The 20,041-nt window shown below is 34.5% G+C and overlaps 1 protein-coding gene across 1 annotated transcript; it reads left to right on the plus strand.

Annotated features, from left to right (window-relative positions):
* Window positions 1–517: 517 nt before the first annotated feature.
* LOC128180527 (uncharacterized) lies at window positions 518–2,964 on the plus strand. The gene is made up of 2 exons (XM_052848648.1): window positions 518–1,638; window positions 2,220–2,964. The coding sequence occupies exons 1-2, from the start codon at window positions 518–520 to the stop codon at window positions 2,962–2,964; spliced, it is 1,866 nt and encodes a 621-aa protein (XP_052704608.1).
* The last annotated feature ends 17,077 nt before the right edge of the window (window positions 2,965–20,041 follow it).

Raw genomic sequence — 20,041 nt, forward strand, 5'->3', positions numbered from 1 at the left:
TGGGCATTGGCTCCCGTCCTAATCAGAAAATCGGATGGTAAAGTGCGATATGCCATAGACTACCGTAAGTTGAACACAGTGACAAGAAAGGATGTATATCCCTTACCCCTAATTGAGGAGTGCTTGGATACATTGGTGGGGAATGAATGGTTCTCCAAACTAGATGCAAACAGTGCCTACTGGCAAGTAAGAGTGAAAGAGGAGGACCAACCGAAAACTGCATTCATTACAAAATATGGTTTATACCAATTCACGCGGGTGAGTTTCGGGTTATGCAATGCGCCATCTACGTATGCACGTGCCATGGATTTAGTCTTGCGTGGACTTAATTGGCAAATTGTCCTTTGTTTTCTGGATGATATACTTGTTATGGGGAAAAAACTTTTGTGATCACTTGTGTAACTTAAGAGCAGTGTTTGAACGTTTCCGTCAGTACGGAATCAAACTTAAACCCCGCAAATGTGATCTATGCAAACAGGAAGTGAGTTTTCTTGGACGAACTGTGAACAAGTGTGGTATGGCCATAGGTGAAGAATATGTGGAGGCTTTTAGGACTTGGAAAGTACCAACATGTACCAAGGAGGTGGAACAGTTCTTGGGATTCGTGAACTACCATCGAAACTTTATCAAAGGGTATTCAGCCATTGCGAAACCCCTGACATTAATCACAGGAAAGAAACCTTTTGAGTGGGGCCAGGAACAACAAAAAGCATACGATACCTTAAAGAGTGCGCTGCAAACAACTCCAGTGTTGACATTGCCAAATTCAACTGACAAGTTTATTTTGGACACCGATGCATCGAACAATGCCATTGGCGCGGAGCTCTTACAGGTACAAGATGGACAAGAGAGGGTTGTTGCATATGGTAGTTTCACCTTATCTGCAGCACAGAGGAGGTATTGTACCACTAGGAAAGAATTGTTGGCAGTAGTGCGCTTCACACAGCATTTTAGACATTATCTCCTGGGTCGAGAATTCCTGGTGCGCACAGATCATAGCAGTCTACAGTGGCTGATGAACTTTAAGGAGCCACAAGGGCAACTTGCGAGATGGTTGGAGGTCCTCAGCCAATATCATATGCAAATTCAACATCCTTCTGGGAAAAAACATGTGAACGCAGATGTTTTATCTAGGCTGGACGACAATGGACCTTGCAAGGAGATGTCAATTTTTAACCCACCTTCATCTCTTCCATGTGGGGGATGTAAATATTGTGTGAAAGTTCATGAGAAGTGGCAAGATTTTATGAAAATTGATAACGTTATCCCACTAGCCGAAAAAAAGAATAGGGGAATAACAGAAGAGGCGGATCAAAACTTTACTGTTGTACAGGAAATTGTTATTCATGTACCAAATGCCACAAACACAGAGACAATCAAAACCGAGGAGGTAGTAAGCATAAACTCAGTTGCGACAAGTTATGGTATCCAGTATACAACCGATCAGTTGTCTGCTGAACAAGCTAAAGACAAAGATCTGCATCTGGTATTACATTGGCTGAAGAACCAGGAAGAACCAGCAGAGACGGACCTGTTTCTAGCAGATCAAGCTGCCAAGAAATACCACATCAACAGAGAGCAATTTTTCTTGGATAGTGATGGAGTTCTTCGTAATAGGTCAAAGAACAACCTGACCAGGTTAGTTGTGCCAAAACCATACATACAGGAAGTTCTCTCACTGAACCATGACTTACCAATGACAGGCCACCAGGGGGTTGATAGGACAAGGGCTAGAATAAAAGAGAATTTCTATTGGTACAAATTGAATGAAACAATCAAAGCATATGTTCAAGCATGTGCAATATGCAACAAGAACAAGAAACCAACGAGGAAAGAAAAATGTCCATTATCTTAGTATCATGCAGGCGTCCCGTTGGAACGGGTGCATATTGATTTTATGGGACCCCTCCCTGAATCTCCTAAAGGGAACACCAATATTCTGGTAATGGTAAACCAATTTACAAAGTGGGTTGAAATCATACCACTGCCGTCTCAGACAGCAGAAGAAACAGCAAGGGCTATGGTGGATCAAGTGTTTACTAGAATTGGATGTCCTCTAACTATTCATAGTGATCAAGGGAGGAATTTTGAAAGCTCTTTGTTTAAATCCATTTGTGAAGCTTTTCACGTCCATAAGACTATAACCTCACCATACAGGCCCTGTGCGAACGGGCAAGTGGAGAGATTCAATCGCACTATTATGGATGCTGTTTTGTTAGCAACTCTCGGACAGATTGGGATGAGTACCTTCCTCAACTGGCAGGGGCAATCAGATTGTCAGTGAACAGGATGACGGGCCTAACACCCAATATGATGATGTATGGACGAGAGGTTAACATGCCAGCTGACTTGGTTTTTCAGTCTCCAGCCTCCGATACCACTACATATGAGGCAGAATATGTCTGCAAACTAAAGGAATCTATTATTCGGGCTCACGAGATTGCAAGACAAAAGTTGAAAACCTCTCATTCCTATATGAAAAGGGACTACGACGTTCGCATACGCCAGGTGGAATATAAGCCAGGAGATTTAGTCTATATTTTGAATATGGCAAATCCCAAAGGCAAAAGTAAAAAATTAGAGTCTCCGTGGAAAGGGCCGGGAGTAGTCCTAGCAAAAATAACATCATATGTTTACAAAGTGCAGCTAGAGAAAATGATAACCGTCATTAATCACTACCGAATGAAAAGATGTTGTGACCTCGAGACACCCACTTGGGTAAAAAAGAAACAGAAGGAGGTGATTGATGGTGTCCCGGCAAATCTGGATACTGGTGATTTGGAAATATTCTGTTTCTGTCGAAAAGGGGATAATGGATCGTTCATGATACAATGTGACAGGTGTGATGAGTGGTATCATGATGATTGTGTGGGTGTGAATGCAGAGCTAGCAGATAAGTGGACAGAGTATTTCTGTCCAGCCTGCCAGAGAAAAAGAAAGAAAACCCAAAAAGCAGTGTATTAGATGTATAGGGATGTATAGTGATTCTTTTTTCTTTTTTTTTTTGCAGGTCAAGGTCTGACTTGTGTATTGTGACGGTGTATTGTGTATTTGGTTAAGAATGTCAAGTGACAGTGATGTGTTGGAGGAGGATGATACCTTTGTGCGGTATGGTGACAATGGGGAGCTGGTTTTTCATCGTGAGGAGCGGGCAAGTATGGAGGAACTTCTGGCAGACGTAGAAGACATTACATCAAAGTCTGATTGGTCCCACCACTCCTCTCCACAGAAACCGATTCGTTCGAGCCCAGAGCCAACAATCGAACAACAGTGTAGTAGCAGGATTAGTAGGGCTCCCGGTGCACGCTCAAGAGATTCCGGATGTCCAGTCAGGGAGTGTCCTTTTGTGGGCCGGAAGTTAAAGTTCCACGTCCAAAGCGAACACCTGCCTCGAATCGTATGGGATAACCCCCAGCCGCCCATAAAGGAGGAAAAGTTAGGGGAATGGACAGAGGAGAGGTACCAACTCCTGCTATTCCTCTCAAGAGCGTTAGTTGGATCAGAAAGGGTGGAGGATCTCGTTTGCTGGGCAGAGGAAGTATTATCTCCCCTTGTGCCCGTCCAGTCTCAAATCCTAGACCAGTCACAACAACAGATGAGGAGCCTATCAAGATGGATGCGATGGGTGGACCCAGGGCAGTTCCAATTAAGACATATTAATTCTCCTAGCGTCCTTATTCATTGGAGATACCAGGTACTGATGACAGAAAACCTGGAGCCTGCCCAAAGGTTGGAGTTCCTCCACTTTGGGCATGCATTTATGTCTAATTTAGACAATGTCTAGAGCTCGGTCTTTCCTTATGCCCTGTTGCATTCCAGCAACGCTAGGACCCTGGCAGGGGGAAGTAGTAAGGAACCACCTCGCGAAGTCCCCCGTCACTCATAAATATGACAATGTATTTTTTGTTAACCAGTTTATGGAGGTACTCATAGGGAATGGTGCCTAGTTCTTTAATAATTTTTTTTTCCTTTGTGTAGTTTCCCGGTTACGCGGGGATTTTCTTATATATATTATAATGTTGAAAACTCAAAATAGACTAGGGATGCAGGGGCATCCGCATTTTTAAAAGGGGGGAGAGTGTAGTGTATTAAGGTATGCGACCGACTAGACCGACGTACGACCTAACAAAGCAGCATATAGAGGTAATCGAGATAGGGAGGGAACCAGTTGAGTACGGAGCCGGAGAGACGCACAGAGCAGACGAGTGAACTGATCCACTTAAGCCGGGAACCTGGTAATCCTTGTATTGAATTTGATTATATAGTATAAATAAATACTACCACAGTTGTGTACGTAACTTCAGACAAAGATCAGTTATTTGTAACATGCATGTATTTTTATGACCTATTCTTTAAATCCACTTGCACCATTTTATTAAGTAAATAACAGCTTTAAGGTGGTGCAGGACACCTGCATATTGTGATGTATACTTTCTATTGAGATAAACAATAAAGTATATTAAATATTAATTAAATATTTACCCCCCCCCCCCCAAATAATGTTACCTAACATTGAAGCGCAGTGGGTTAGAGCGTTTACATGTCTGTAAGAGCATTGGGGTCCAAGGTGTATTTTTGGTAATTTTACAATTGATAATATAAATGAATTTTCATGGGGGGAGGGGGGTGTCTGGACCCCTCACTCCCACCCCTTCTCTAAATCTGTGCACACGATGATGTTCATATATATGCACACAGAAGCAAATCTAAAACCGGCAACCGCCACGGTGAGGGGGCATAATTTAATTTTTAATTTTGTTTGTAATAATTATATAGACCGTTATACTTTCTATGACATGAAATGTTAAGATTATTGATTAACTGAAAATTCACTGCAAACAGTTCAACCCCAAATTGCACATAAAATGCTGCTCATGTGTATTATCATATGGGAAGGGTTCTCATCCTTCAGTTATGAAAATTATAATTTTTAAATGTATTACCTGAGTTTGCATGTGGCCTTCATTTTTAATTAAACTGGTACAAAACAGTGTTATTTAGGGGCAAACACTTGGTGCGAGTATTACTGTCTAATGACAGCATCTAGTTTTACTGTAATTCTTTGGGTTTTTTTGTACAGATGTATACCTGATGTTTTTCCATAATTTTCATTTTGATTCAATTGCCCACAATTTAGAAATATGGCATCGTAAAGACGACCTTTTCCCGCCATTTATAGCATAAAACGGCTTATTTTCAAGCAGTTTTTCTTTCAGAAAATATAGAGCGCATGCATGAACAAACAAAATATTTTATTAATAATAAGCCAAGACAAAAAAGTGAAAAAAAAAATAATCCTTGTTCAAAGCGTCACTCTACATGTATGTTTCCCATTCGTAAAAAGTTAAGAAAAATGTCAATTTTTGACTGATTTTGATTACACCATTAAATACCGTCACTTCTGAAGTCATATACTGCCAGTGTGTGCAAATAAATATGTAAAAAAAATATTTCATAACAACTCTTCTAAAAAAACATACCAATTTATTGTAACACTTTAAACAATGGCGAATTATGGGTGCCAAATTTGACTCATATCATAATTATATAGTTCTTTTCAAGCAAAATAAATCATTTATATGCATTTAAAAGAAGTTTTATCAAAAAGCTTAATTAGATGAAACAAATATGTATACAAATATTTTGACGCAATTGGTTATTAAAAAAAAATAAAAACAGTTTGTTTCTTTTCCAAGTGGCAGGTGCAAAAGATATCAAAAAACAAAAGAATGTGTTCATAAAAGGAATAAGGAATCATTCTTTGAATATTATGAGGTGATAATTTCGGTCGGGGCGTGATCAAATCCAATAGAGCCCGAAGGGCTTTATGATAGATTTTATCACGCCCCGACCGAAAGTATCACCTCATAATAGTCAAAGAATGATTCCTTATTACTTATGTTTATATAATTTTAAGCAATCGTACGATTAAATATTTAAATTTAAATAAGCAAACTCCGCTGGCGCCTAAATTTGGCGTCTTTGAAGGTATGGGTTTTATAATACAAAATCGATACGTAGTGTTATCACAGGCAAAGACATTGGAAAATGTAAATATATTAATGTAAACTATGATATTCACGTCATTAAGAATAGTTTTTTTCTTTTGAATTAGCAATTAGTTTTATTAAATGAAAATATAATATATAAATGATAAAAATAAAAGTAGAACATGAAATTTGATATTGTGATATGAAATATTGAATAACATACCTTCATCTCTGTAAAAAATCTTCACGGTCTTTATGCTATATTCCGCTTTAAGATCTACTTGCAGCCATGCTTTCAATTGATTTACATCCGTATGAGCACAGTCATTTTCAGTTTGATTTAAATTAGCATCATTGGTTCGGTTCGCAAAATGAGAATTGTATGTTGAGCTTTGTGTTATCATAGTTGTTCTCCTTCTGGCAAGATTTTCTGGAAAATAATGAAGGTTCAATGTAATACAGGTACTTTGTTTAGAGAACGCTTAATCTGCACAGTGTATTTTTTATTTAAGATAATTTAAAATGTTTATCGAACGTTGAGCGTTTCTTTTAAATTTTTTAAAATCCTTAACCATTAAGTCCTGCTTATTTGTAATTAAGGTCTTCCGTTTCCATTGGAAGACCTTATAGTGATTGTAATGTTTCTTATTAAGGTCTTCCGTTTCCAACGGAAGACCTTATAGTGATTGTAATGTTTCTTATTATTAGGGTCTTCCGTTTTCAACGGAAGACCCTCTTGTTATTCTTCGGTTTCTTTTTATCATTAAGGTCTTCCGTTTCCAACGGAAGACCTTCTTGTTATTGCTTTGTTTCTGTTTCCCTTATTGTTCTTCTTTTTTTTTTCTTACGCATTTTTGTGCACGCGAGTTCTCGGGAACGGCTAGGCTGATTTTAATGAAACTTTCAGAACTAACACATATTGATCTGAACCTTATTGGAAATTTTTTATATTGATGACGTCATTTTCATTTTAGAGATATTGACGTTTTTACGGTTTTAGAGGGTCGGCTTGTCCGGTGATTTTCTCTTAAACGAAAAACAGATATTTGATTCAAATTTTCAGGGTTTGTAGACCTATGATTGTGGATATGACAGAAGCATTTTCACTGTTCTGTGACAAAAAACACAGAAGCTCGCCTGAGCTTAAAAATTGAGATAAAAAGCGTCATGATTTTTTTGTGGTTTTCTTTGAATATCTTTTTTCTCGAAAGTATTTTGTTAAGACTTATAGAACAAAAAAACTTTAAAAAGTCAAGAGCTTTAATTTGACATCATGGAAAAGGGACTGGCCCTTTAAATTAAGGACCGAAATGGCTCTAAAGTATTCTAATAATATCTTTTTAATGTGAAATATTTTGTAATACTTTATAGAAGCAATTATGTTCATCATAACGTTATGTACCTATACACGACAATTGTTTACTCCTTTGTTACGTAATTAGGGATTTTAAGGGGCCAGCAGTCCTAAATTTTGATCTTATATATCTGAAAATGGAGAGAATTTTTGAAAAGCAATGTTGAACAAAAGATGCTCCAAATAATGTCGTTAACAATTTGCAACCATAATTTTTTTGTTATCCGGTCCCTAAAAGGAGTTATAGGGTCGGCCCCTAAAACGATCTCTTCCAGATATCTCGAGAACGGTACATAATTTCTACATACTTGTTGAACAAAATGTGTTTGAAATGACAAGCGCTTTCTTTTTATATGAGGAAAAAGGGCTCGCCATTCAAATTAGGGGCCGATAGAGTTCTAAAGTCTTTAAATCATAACTTTTAATTGAAAAGTATTTTGTAATTCATTACAGAGGCAATTATGTCAATCGAAATGTTTTGTACCTATACATGAAAATTGTTTACTCCTATGTTTCTTAATTAGGGATTTTAAGGGGCCAGAAGTCTGACATTTTGATCTTCAATATCTCAAAATAGAGAAAAATTTTGAAAAGCAGTATTCAACAATATGTAACTATAACCTTTTTTCTTAAACACTTCCTTAAAGGATTTTTAAAGGTCGGCCCCTAAATAGATCGTCTTCAGATATCTCTTGAACGGTACATACTTTCTAAACTCTTATTGAACAAAATGTGTTTAAAATGAGAAGAGCTTTCTTTTCACATCAAGAAAAATGGGCTGGCCATTCAATTAGGGACCGATAAGGCTCTAAAGTCTTTTAATCATAACTTTTAATTCTGAAATATTTTGCAATGCATTAGAGAAGCAATTATGTTAATCGAAATGTTATGTACCTATACATAAAAATTGTTTACTCCTATGTTATGTAATAAGGATTTTAAGGGGTCAAAGGTCTGAACTTATCATCAACGTCCCAAAATAAAAAAAAAATCAATTTTAAGAAGCAATATTGAACAAAATACGCTAAAAAATGTGGTTAACAAGCTGCAACCAAAACTTGTTGGTTATCCGTTCCCACGAACTCTTCCAGATAAATCAAGAACAGTAACAAATTTCTAAACTTTTTACAAAAAATGTATCGAAATCAAAAGACCTCTTATATGATATGAAATAAAATGGGGCTGGTCCCTAAATTAGGGATCCAACGGGGTGTATAATCCTTCATCCATCGCTCTTTTAGATCACATTTGCATTTCCTGATATGTTTCGTTGATAAAGATAAAAGGCAAAGTCATTTCCTCTTCTAAAAATCGGACGGAAGACCTCCTCGTTGCTCGCAACGAGATCGTGTCTAGTTATTATACTTTTTCTATTTTTTCTGACTCCTTCTCGGCTTTATAACTCCAAAAGTTTCCATCCGATTTTGATGAAATTTTCAGAGTTAAAGCATGATCGGCGCTACATATAATAAAATATTCAAATGATGACGTCACTTCCGGTTTCAGATATTGACGATTTTGTAAATTTTTAAGGGTCATTTTGTCCACGCATCTCCTCCGAAACTAATCAAGATAGAAGCTTGAAATTTTCAGGGATTGTAAACGAATGTAAGTAGATGTACCCCGATGCGTCCAATGATGAGAATTGCTAAAGGCCTCAAAGCTCGCCTGAACCTGAAAATTGGCACCAAATTTTTTCACGAAATTTTTGCACATTTTCTGTGATATCTTTTGATGTATAAATATTTAGTTAAAACATATCATGCAAAAGTTGTTTCAAATTACACGGGCTTTCGTTTAATATCAAGAAAAAGGGGCTGGCCCCTCAAATTAGGGGCCAAAATGGCTGTAAAGTCTTCTTACAATAACTCTTTACTGAATAATAATTTGTTATTAATTATAGAAGCAAAAATGTTCATTGTTAGGCTGTTTGTTTATACAGTACCATACTTAAGTCATATGTTACGTAATTAGGGGTTTCAAGGGGCCAGAAATTCAAAACTTTGATCATTAATATCTGAAAAAAGAGAAATATTTTTAAAAGCAATGTAGAACAAAAGTTGCTCAAAATAATGTTTTGTACAGTATGCTACCTTAAATGTTTTTGTTTATGACCCCATTTAGGAGTTAAAGGGTCGGCCCCTAAAACATATTTGTACATATATCTCAAGAACGGTTAACATTCCTTGAACACTTGTAGAACAAAATATGTTTGTATTTGCAAGACCTTTCATTTGATATCAAGAAAAAGGGGCTGGCCCCTCAAATTAGGGGCCAAGAGGGCTCTTATGTCTTCTTACAATAACTCTTTACTGAACAATAATTTGTTATTAAATATAGAAGCAAAAATGTTGTTTGTACATCTGTTCATCTAAACAGTACCATACCTAAGTCATAAATTATGTAATTAGGGGTTTCAAGGGGCCATAATTCAATATTTTGATCGTTAATATCTGAAAAAGGATAAATATTTTGAAAAGCAATGTAGAACAAAAGTGGTTAAAAATAATGTTTTTAACAATATGATACCAAACATTTTGTTGTTAGTGGCCCCGGTAAGTGGTTAAAGGGTCGGCCCCTAAAATACAGTTGTTTAGATATCTCGAAAACGGTTGACAATTCATGAACACTTCTAGAACAAAATATGTTAATATTAGCGAGACCTTTTATTTGATATCAAGAAAAAGGGGCTGTCCCTTCAAATTAAGGGCCTGAAGGGCTACTAAGTCTTTTTAAAATAACTCTTTTCTGATCAATAATTTGATATAAATCATAAAGCAACAAAGGAGCTTTTATTAAGCTTAATTTAAACTGAAATCTGTTTTAAAATCGGACGATGCATTACAGAGATATTGGGATTTAAAATTGAGTTTTCCGGAAATTTTGATTCCACGTTCTTGGTTAAGGAAATAGTGTTGTGTTCAAAGATAAATTAACTCGTACCTAAAATAATTCGGAAATTGTTAATTCGTACTTAAACACAATCGATTTTTTTTTCTTAAGTCGTTCTTGAAATCGGAAAGGTTTTTGTTAAGTCGTACTTAAAATAATTCGTATTTTGTTAAGTCGTACCAGGACTAATTCGATTTTTTTCATCTTTGTATTTTAGTTTTTCTTGCAATTGGTATAAGAGCTCTGCTTCTTACAGGAACTTACAGCTTTACTTCCAACATGAAAGGAAGACCCACTCGTTGCTTTGCAACGAGCTTTGCTCTAGTTTTTTTATTCTTTTTTTTTTTCTTTACAATTTTTGTGCAGAAGATTTCTCGGAGATGGGTGGTCCGATTTTTGTCAAATTTTCAGCATCGATCTATTATCATCTAAACTTGATTCGCCTTTTTTTATTTTGTAAAAATCACTTCCGGTTCGGACTTATCCGCCATTTTGTCATTTTTTAAAAAGTTCTTGTCCACACATTTTCTCAAAAACGAGCAAAGATAGGAAGCTGAAATTTTCAGGAATGATAGATAACATGAACATCTAGCCTCACGAGGAAAATCATTGTCCGGAAACTCCGAGTACGGAAGCTAGCTGGGGTCAAAATATAGGACACATTTTTGACGAATACTCCTTGTCCACACATTTCCTCAAAAACGAGCAAAGATAGGAAGCTGAAATTTTTAGGAATGATAGATAACATGAACATCTAGCCTCACGAGGAAAATCATTGTCCGGAAACTCCGAGTACGGAAGCTAGCTGGGGTCAAAATATAGGACACATTTTTGACGAATACTCCTTGTCCACACATTTCCTCAAAAACGAGCAAAGAAAGGAAGCTAACAATTTCAGAAATGATAGATGACATGAACATCTAGCCTCACGAGGAAAATCATTGTCCGGAAATTCCGAATACGGCAGCTAGCTGGGGTCAAAATATAGGACACGTTTTTTACGAATTCTCCTTGTCCTTGTTTCCTCAAAAACAAGCAAAGATAAGATGCTGATATTTTCATAAATGATAGATGACATGAACATCTAGCCTTACGAGGAAAATCATTGTCCGGAAATTCCGAGTAGGGAAGCTAAATTTTAAAACTCAATGGATGTGTAATAATGACCTCAGACTAATTTTAAAACATATTATCTAAGTTGCACTTAAATTCTGCGTCTAATAAAATCGTTTTCAAATTGATGGGATGAAATTTAATTTTTTTGAAAATTTTAAATTTAATTAAATCGTAAGAAAATGACCTCAGACTAATTTAAAAACATAATATCTCAGTTGCGCTTACAATTTTGTGTCCAATGAAATCTTTCTCGAATAATTAAGATGAAATTTAATTTTTATAAAAATTTAAAATTAAATTAAATCGTGTTAAAATGATCTCAGATTAATTTTAAAACATGATATCTAAGTTGTGCTTAGAATTCTGCGTCTAATGACATCCTTCTCGAATTGATTGGGTGAATTTAAAAATTTTCAAAAATTTTAATTTTATTTAAATCGCGTTAAAATGACCTCAGACTAGTTTTGAAACATGATAACTGAGTTGCGCTTACAATTTTGCGTCTAATAACATCTTTGTTGAATTGATTGGATGATTTTTAAATTTTTTGAAAATTTTAAATTTAATTAAATCGTGTTTAAATTACCTCAGACTAATTTTTAAACATAATATCTAAGTTGCACTTAGAATTCTGCGTCTAATGACATCTTTCTCGAATTAATTGAATGAATTTTCAATTTTTTGAAAATTTTAAATTTAATTAAATCATGTTAAAATGAGCTGAGACTAATTTAAAAACAAAATATTTAAGTTACGCTTACAATTCTGCGTCTGATGACATCTTTTTTGAATTGATCGAATGAATTCTAAATTTTTAAAAAAATTTAAACTCATTTAAATCGCGTTAAAATGACCTCAGACTGATTTTAAAACATGATATCTAAATTGTACTTAGAATTCTGCGTCCATTGACATCCTTCTCGAATTGATTGGATGAATTTAAAAATTTTCAAAAATTTTAATTTTATTTAAATTGCGTTAAAATGACCTCAGACTAGTTTTGAAACATGATTACTAAGTTGCGCTTATAATTCTGCGTCTAATGACATCTTTGTTAAATTGATTGGATGGTTTTTAAATTTTTTGAAAATTTTAAATTTAATTAAATCGTGTTTAAATTACCTCAGATTAATTTTTAAACATCATATCTAATTTGTGCTTAGAATTCTGCGTCTAATGACATCTTTCTCGAATTAATTGAATGAATTTTCAATTTTTTGAAAATTTTAAATTTAATCAAATCATGTTAAAATGAGCTGAGACTAATTTAAAAACATAATATTTAAGTTACGCTTACAATTCTGCGTCTGATGACATCTTTTTCGAATTGATCGAATGAATTCTAAATTTTTAAAAAAATTTAAACTCATTTAAATCGCGTTAAAATGACCTCAGACTGATTTTAAAACATGATATCTAAATTGTACTTAGAATTCTGCGTCCATTGACATCCTTCTCGAATTGATTGGATGAATTTAAAAATTTTCAAAAATTTTAATTTTATTTAAATTGCGTTAAAATGACCTCAGACTAGTTTTGAAACATGATTACTAAGTTGCGCTTATAATTCTGCGTCTAATGACATCTTTGTTAAATTGATTGGATGGTTTTTAAATTTTTTGAAAATTTTAAATTTAATTAAATCGTGTTTAAATTACCTCAGATTAATTTTTAAACATCATATCTAATTTGTGCTTAGAATTCTGCGTCTAATGACATCTTTCTCGAATTAATTGAATGAATTTTTAATTTTTTGAAAATTTTAAATTTAATCAAATCATGTTAAAATGAGCTGAGACTAATTTAAAAACATAATATTTAAGTTACGCTTACAATTCTGCGTCTAACGACATCTTTCTCGAAATGATTGGATGAATTTTAAATTTTTTGAAAATTTAAAAAAAGATTTAAATCAATTGAACGGAAGACCCACTCGTTGCTCGCAACGAGATCGAATCTAGTTCTTCTTGTTTTTCCTTCTGACTTCTTTTTTGCTTTATATCTCAAAAACAATTCAACCGATTTGCAAGAAATTTTCAGGGATTATGTTAAATACTTGTCCCTAGAAGCTTTTTAACTTTCAGTCATTAACTCACTTCCGTTTTTTAGTTACGTCATTTTAAAATTTTTCAAAAAGTGATTTTGTCCAAGACTTTTCTCGTAAACGGTTGTTTATAAAGACTTGTAATTTTCTGTGATTGTAAATCTGCGGATTTACTTATGGCATTTTTACAAAAAAAATTATTTTGTCACTTCCGGTAGAAACCGGAAGTGATTTTAATTTATCGAAAAATTGAATTTTTTAATCGAATCAAAAACGCAAATGTGTTTTGTAGAGCTTTTTAAGCTGAATCTAACACTGAAAACCGTTTAAAAATCGGACGATGCATTACAGAGATATTTGGCTTTAAAAATTGATTTTTCCGGAAATTTTGATTCCGCACTTTTGGTTAAGAAAGTAGTATCAAGTTATTTGTTAAATTAACTTGTACCTAAAAATTATTTGCTAAGTCGTACTTGAACACATTCGGATTTTTTTGTTAAGTCGTTCTTGAAATTAAATAGGTTTTTGTTAATTCGTACGTAAAATCATTCGGATTTTGTTAAGTCGTACCAGGAACAATTCGATTTTTTCATCTTTTTATTTTAGTTACTATTGTTATTGGTTTAAGAGCTCTGCTATCTGAACTTCCAGCTTTACTTCTGACATTAACGGAAGACCCACTCGTTGCTTTGCAACGAGCTTTGCTCTAGTTATTATTCTTTTTCTTTTCTTCTAACTCCTTTTTTGCTTCATAAATCAAAAGGTTTTTAACCGATTTTGATGAAATATTCAGGGATGTTTGCACGTTAGCGTCCCTCAAAAATGTAAAAGTTTTAAAGAGAACGTCACCTCCGTTTTGACGTGACGTCATTTTTAAAAATTTGTCCGGGACTTTTCTCAAAAACGCTTTAAGATAGAGGCTTGAAATTTTCAATGGTTATGATTTGGTCGATTTACCTCTGTAATATGGCTCGAAATGAAAATCTGTCACTTCCGATCGAAACCGGAAGTGAAACAAATTTTTCGAAAAAATGAATTTTCTGATCAAATCAAAAATGAATATGTGTTATGTAGAACTTATTAAGCTGAATCAAACACTGAAAGCCGTTTTAAAATCGGACGATCGTACTTGAACACATTCGGATTTTTGTTGTTAAGTCGTTCTTGAAATCAGGAAGGTTTTTCGTTAAGTCGTACTTAAAATCATTCGGATTGTGTTAAGTCGTACCAGGAATAATTCGATTTTTTCATCTCTTTATTTTAGTTACTCTTGTTATTGGTTCAAGAGCTCTGCTTCTTACAGGAACTTCCAGCTTTACTTCCGACATTAACGGAAGACCCACTCGTTGCTTTGCAACGAGCTTTGCTCTAGTTATTTTTTCCCCCTTTTTTTGTCCACAAGATTTCTCAGAGATGGCTGAATGGATTTTCTTGAAATTTTCAGGACTGATAGAAAATGATAATATCTCTAGGCGTTTTTTTTTGTTTTTTTTTCAAAATTCACTTCCTGTTGTCCGTTTCCTGTCCTGCGACAAAAAGCTATGGACAATGAGATCTCAGAAACGATAGAGACTTGAACATCCAGGCTTTAAAGGATGAAAGGCCTATAGTTGTAGATGTGTTTAAACTATTTTGTTTTGTTCGTCGCAACTTCCGGTCGTCACCGGAAGCTCTTAAAAAATTATGCTTTTATGCATGTAATATATTTACGGACAATTGAAATATAAGTATAAATGCTTACATATATCATCTTTCCGATGTAAACTAAACATAAAAAATCTACTTCCGGTGAGATATCTCAAATATCTCATGTAGCCTTTTTACAAACATATGTTTGAACCGCGAAATCTCATAAACTGTAAGTGATCAAGACACCAAACTTACATGGATAATAGACATTTGATAGAAGATGTGTTTGATCGTTTTTTATTTTGTCAACCGTCACTTCCGGTCCACAAAGGAAGAGTTCAAACAAATCCAAGGTTTTTTTTAAAGTTTTACCAGATTTCTCAGAGATGGATGGATAGATTTTCTTAAAATCGAACGATAATATCTCTAGGCGTTTTTTTTTCCTTTTTTTCAAAATTCACTTCCTGTCGTCCGTTTCCTGTCCCGCGACAAAATGCTATGGACAATGAGATCTCAGAAACGATAAAGACTTGAACCTCCAAACTTTGAGGGATGAGAGACCTATAGTTGTAGATGTGTTTAAACTATTCTGTTTTGTTCGTCGTAACTTCCGGTCGTCACCGGAAGCATTTCAAAAATTAAGTTTTTATGCATTTTATTTGTTTAACACAGAATTGAAATTTAAGTATACAGGCTATCATATGTCATCTATACGATGATTAATAAACAAAAAAAAATTACTTCCGGTGAGATATCTCAAATATCTCGGGTACTCTTTTTTAAAACAAATATTATTACAGCGAGATCTCATAAACTGTAAGTGACCAATACACAAAACTTACATTGATGATAGACATTTAATAGAAGATGTGTTTAACTGCTCTCATTTTGTCAACCGTCACTTCCGGTCCACACCGGAAGAGTTCAAACAATTCAAGTTGGTTAAGAGTTTGACTGTTTTTGTTTGACAATGTAAGACAAACTGATAGCCAGTAAAGTCCTGTTGTGTAATGGTTAAGAAATACTAACTTTTATTTTTATTGAACACTTCTGTTTGTCCGATTCCTGTCCCGGGACAAAAAACCTTGTTTCCTGGAGAACTCAAAAATCGGTGACAACTTGAACAATCAAACTTTGTGGGATGATAGACCTATGTATGTACATGTGTTTACACTATATTGTATTGTTCGGTGTAACTTCCGGTCGTAATCGGAAGCACTTCAAAAATTTGGGTTTTTTTTCTACCATATTTTATTCATTTTACATAAAATGAAAATATCAGTATACAATCTTACATATGTCATCTATATAATGTTAAAATAGCCAATTAATTTTACTTCCGGTGAGATATCTCAAATATCTCTGTGTAGCTTTCTTTTTTACAAATTTGATGTCCGCGAGATCTTTGTCACTGTAAGTGATTGAGACACGAAGCTCTCATGATTGTTAGAAATTGGATTGGGGATGTGTTTAATGGGTTTAATTTTGTCAACTGTCACTTTCGGTTCTTACCGGAAGGGTTCAAACAAATCATGTTTTTAACAAGTTTAATTGACTTTCTTGGATGTTTCATCTAGCCAAATAAACAGTGATGTACGCTTAGCAAATGTACGAGAAATACCAGCTTTTTTTTTATTAATCACTTCCGTTTGTCCGTTTCCGGTCCCGAAACAAAAAATACTGTTTCAAATAGATCTTTAATTTGGCAGAGACGTGACAACCAAACTTTAAGGAAAGATTGACTTATGATTGTACAAATGGTTATTATTTATGTTTAGTTCGTCACAGAAAGTACTTCAAAAATTGATGTCTTTTTCATTCTCGTTGTTTTACATGTAAGTAACGTCTGGATATATCATTCACAATAATTATCATATCCACTTTTTTTTCTATGTGAGAGAAGCAATGTCTTACAGTTAAATTGATACATGTATATCAAAACGGAAGACCTTTTTGTTGCTATAGCAACAAGAGTCTAGTTAGGGTTTTCCGTTTTCAACGGAAAACCCTTCTGTTATTCTACTGTTTCTTCTTATTATTTTTTTTCCCGCAAATTTTGTGCACGAGATTTCTCGAACATTTTTTGTCTGATTGCTATGAAACTTTCAGGGTATGTAGATGATATTAAGATCTCTAGACATTTTTTTTCAAATTTTTAAAATTCATTTCCGGTTATGAGTTATTGCCCTTTAATTGAAAATTGAGAAGTCTTTTGTCCAGAGTTGATCTCGGGAACTACAGATGATAGATGCATGAAATTTGGCGAAATTGTCGGTAACATTTTATAGTTTTGCTGGCATGAAAATTTTGGTAATTGCTTTGTTAGTTTTTGAGCTATTTGTCGCCAAAGTTTAAGATTTTTTCGGGGCTGAAATTTTGTTGCTTTTTGTATTATAACTTTTAAACTAAAAATATTTTGTTAAAACACATAGAACAAAAGTTGTTTAGAATAACAAGAGCTTTCATTTAAAATTAGAAGAAAAAGGACTGGCCCCTATAATTAGGGGTCAGCAGTCCATAAACGTTTTTTTCTGATAGCTAAAAAAAAATATCATTTTATGAAAAAAAAAATAACTAGATTACTTTTAATAAATTAAATTTGTCATTTGGTATGAAATTAAACAAGCTCTGTGCTAATATATTTGTAATTTCATAAAACAAATATGCGAGAATCGTACATGAACGAGTTAATTGTCTACATAGACACAAAAGCGAACAATGCCGCTTTAAGGCCCAGGCATTTACTGCATTACGTTGTGTTGCGTCTTAGATAAATTGCTGTGATTCAATTTCATTTTTTTCATCTATATCATTTATGAATTCAACGAACACACATTATTTAAACGTTCTATGTGCAACTATATGTCGGGGCGCCCCTGTTTGTAACCCCCGCGCGCGCGCCGAATGTAAACAGTAACGAACGGCATTGTAGAAAAGAGAGAGCCGTAATGCAGAAGAGAAGTTGTGTATTCTTTCGGTGTACACATGCATTTTCAATTTACTGTGAAACATATGAACATGCACAGGGAACAATACTACATATTTGTTTAAGGAGGATATTTTTCTCGTGTGAATCGTTTACAAGGAAATTCTGACAGCCACACTTCTGTCGACGATCAACCGTTGTCGTTGATAAGCTACGAGTAATAAAGGAGAAAAGATGGACATTAAAGTGTGTGATTTATGTGGATGTTACTGAAGAAGGTGAGGCTTTAACTCCTTTTAAAGTTTCTTGTTAACTGGTTAAAATTTAGTATATAGTATAGATGTACATATAAGTACGTGCACACTGTTAGATGTTTTTGTTATGGTGTGGGTGTTTGTTTACTAACGTGTAATTTTTACATGTTTCATGGATGTTTAGACTCGCTCGAGGTTCATGGGGGACTGGAAAGGGTAACTGAATTTATCTATTGAAAAAAATAACAGATTGTGAATTTTCAACTCAAAATTCAAAGCAGGGTCTAATTAGAAACATATCATATATTCTTGTGCAGAAGACTCCAAATGTAGTCATGAATACCCTGTAGACATAACTTCAAGTAGATAAAATTGTATACTTCAGACTTCAGAGTTAAAACATGACTTTAATATCTTTATGATGCCGATCATTGTATCATTAGAGAGGTTTATAGCAGACCGACGGGTACCCAGTACATGTACTTGTACATGTAGGTTACAAGTTAGAACTATGCGTACCATTCTACCAGTTCACATAATTTTTCTTGTTTAGCAGTTATGATGTGTACTTAAATTGTCCTTGTTAATGTTTTAAATGTAATTTTTTATTCTCTTTTTTTAATCTGACTACTGGCAGTACTGGCGTGCGAGCAGTTTTCGCCGTGGACCATTTCTCGCTGGTGCACTGTTACATCATATTTTCGTATATAATTTTATGTGTTGATAAAATGACGTAACAATGCACTGGTGAGAAATGGTACTCGGCGAGAACTGATCGCACGCCAATATTGATTAATTACAGACAAAAACTGAAGGTTGCGAGTGTTATTTTGTATTGAACAACATTGTTTAAAATAATTTTTTATATATGTGACGATCAGACCGGTTTGAATACCAGTGCCAGATAGCTCAGTTGGTAGAGCACCTGACTAGAGATTCAGGGGGCCCAGGTTCAAATCCCGGTTTGGTCCTTCATTATTTCTACCATCCTGTTACAATATTGGTGTTGTGACCAACCCCTGGAACTAACAGGTTAACTCCTGCCAGGGGTGATCTTCGAGGGTGAAGATCATTTAAGGGGGAGGAATGTGACGGTCAGACTGGTTTGAATACCGGTGCCTGATACATGTAGCTCAGTTGGTAGAGCACTTGACTAGAGATTCAGAGGGCCAGGTTCGAATCCCAGTTTGTTCCGTCGTTATTTCTCCCATCTTTTACATATACATGTATATCAGATATATGACAGATGATTAAGGGTCATCACATGTTTTGCAAGATGTCAACTTTGGGACTCATTGTCTGTCACTATTTATATATCGTTGTTTCAAGAACGGACATTTTTAATAGCGATGTAAAAAATATGTCAGACTTGACGTTTAATTTATGCATAATTATGCAAACTCTAAACTAAATCAAAAAAACACAGAATAAACTGGCATTCTCTTAATCTTTACAGACGACCGAGCTGCTATGAGTTCCATACACTTAAAGCACAATTTTAAATGCCTCTTTTTGGACACGAATCAATGGTTTAAAAATAGAATAACAACTTCCCAAAGTAAACTTTGAACTTTGCCGATGTTTGATATCGATTCATGCGATTCCTTAACCCCCCCCCCCCCCCCGCCCCTACTTTCCCCTCCTTATTCAGTAGAAATAAAATAAATACCAATATAATGCGTATTATTCCATAAATTTAAATATGATGCTCTACATGTATTTGCAATCGACAATTCAGTTAAGTTTAATTCTAAACTGTATACTAAGTATATGTTCCCAAAGAGTAATACTATGAATTAAAAATCTAGTTTTTATATTATCCTATTAATATGAATT

Source organism: Crassostrea angulata, chromosome 4, assembly GCF_025612915.1.
Source record: "Crassostrea angulata isolate pt1a10 chromosome 4, ASM2561291v2, whole genome shotgun sequence".
NCBI classification, from domain to species: Eukaryota; Metazoa; Mollusca; class Bivalvia; order Ostreida; family Ostreidae; genus Magallana; species Magallana angulata.

What these genes read in the sequence shown, in the direction of transcription:
- LOC128180527 (XM_052848648.1), top strand. Translation starts at nt 518, where the DNA reads ATGGCCATAGGTGAAGAATATGTGGAGGCTTTTAGGACTTGGAAAGTA. An exon ending in TCAAAGAACAACCTGACCAG is followed by an intron (nt 1,639 to 2,219) that starts GTTAGTTGTGCC and finishes CTGTTTTGTTAG; the next exon opens with CAACTCTCGGACAGATTGGG.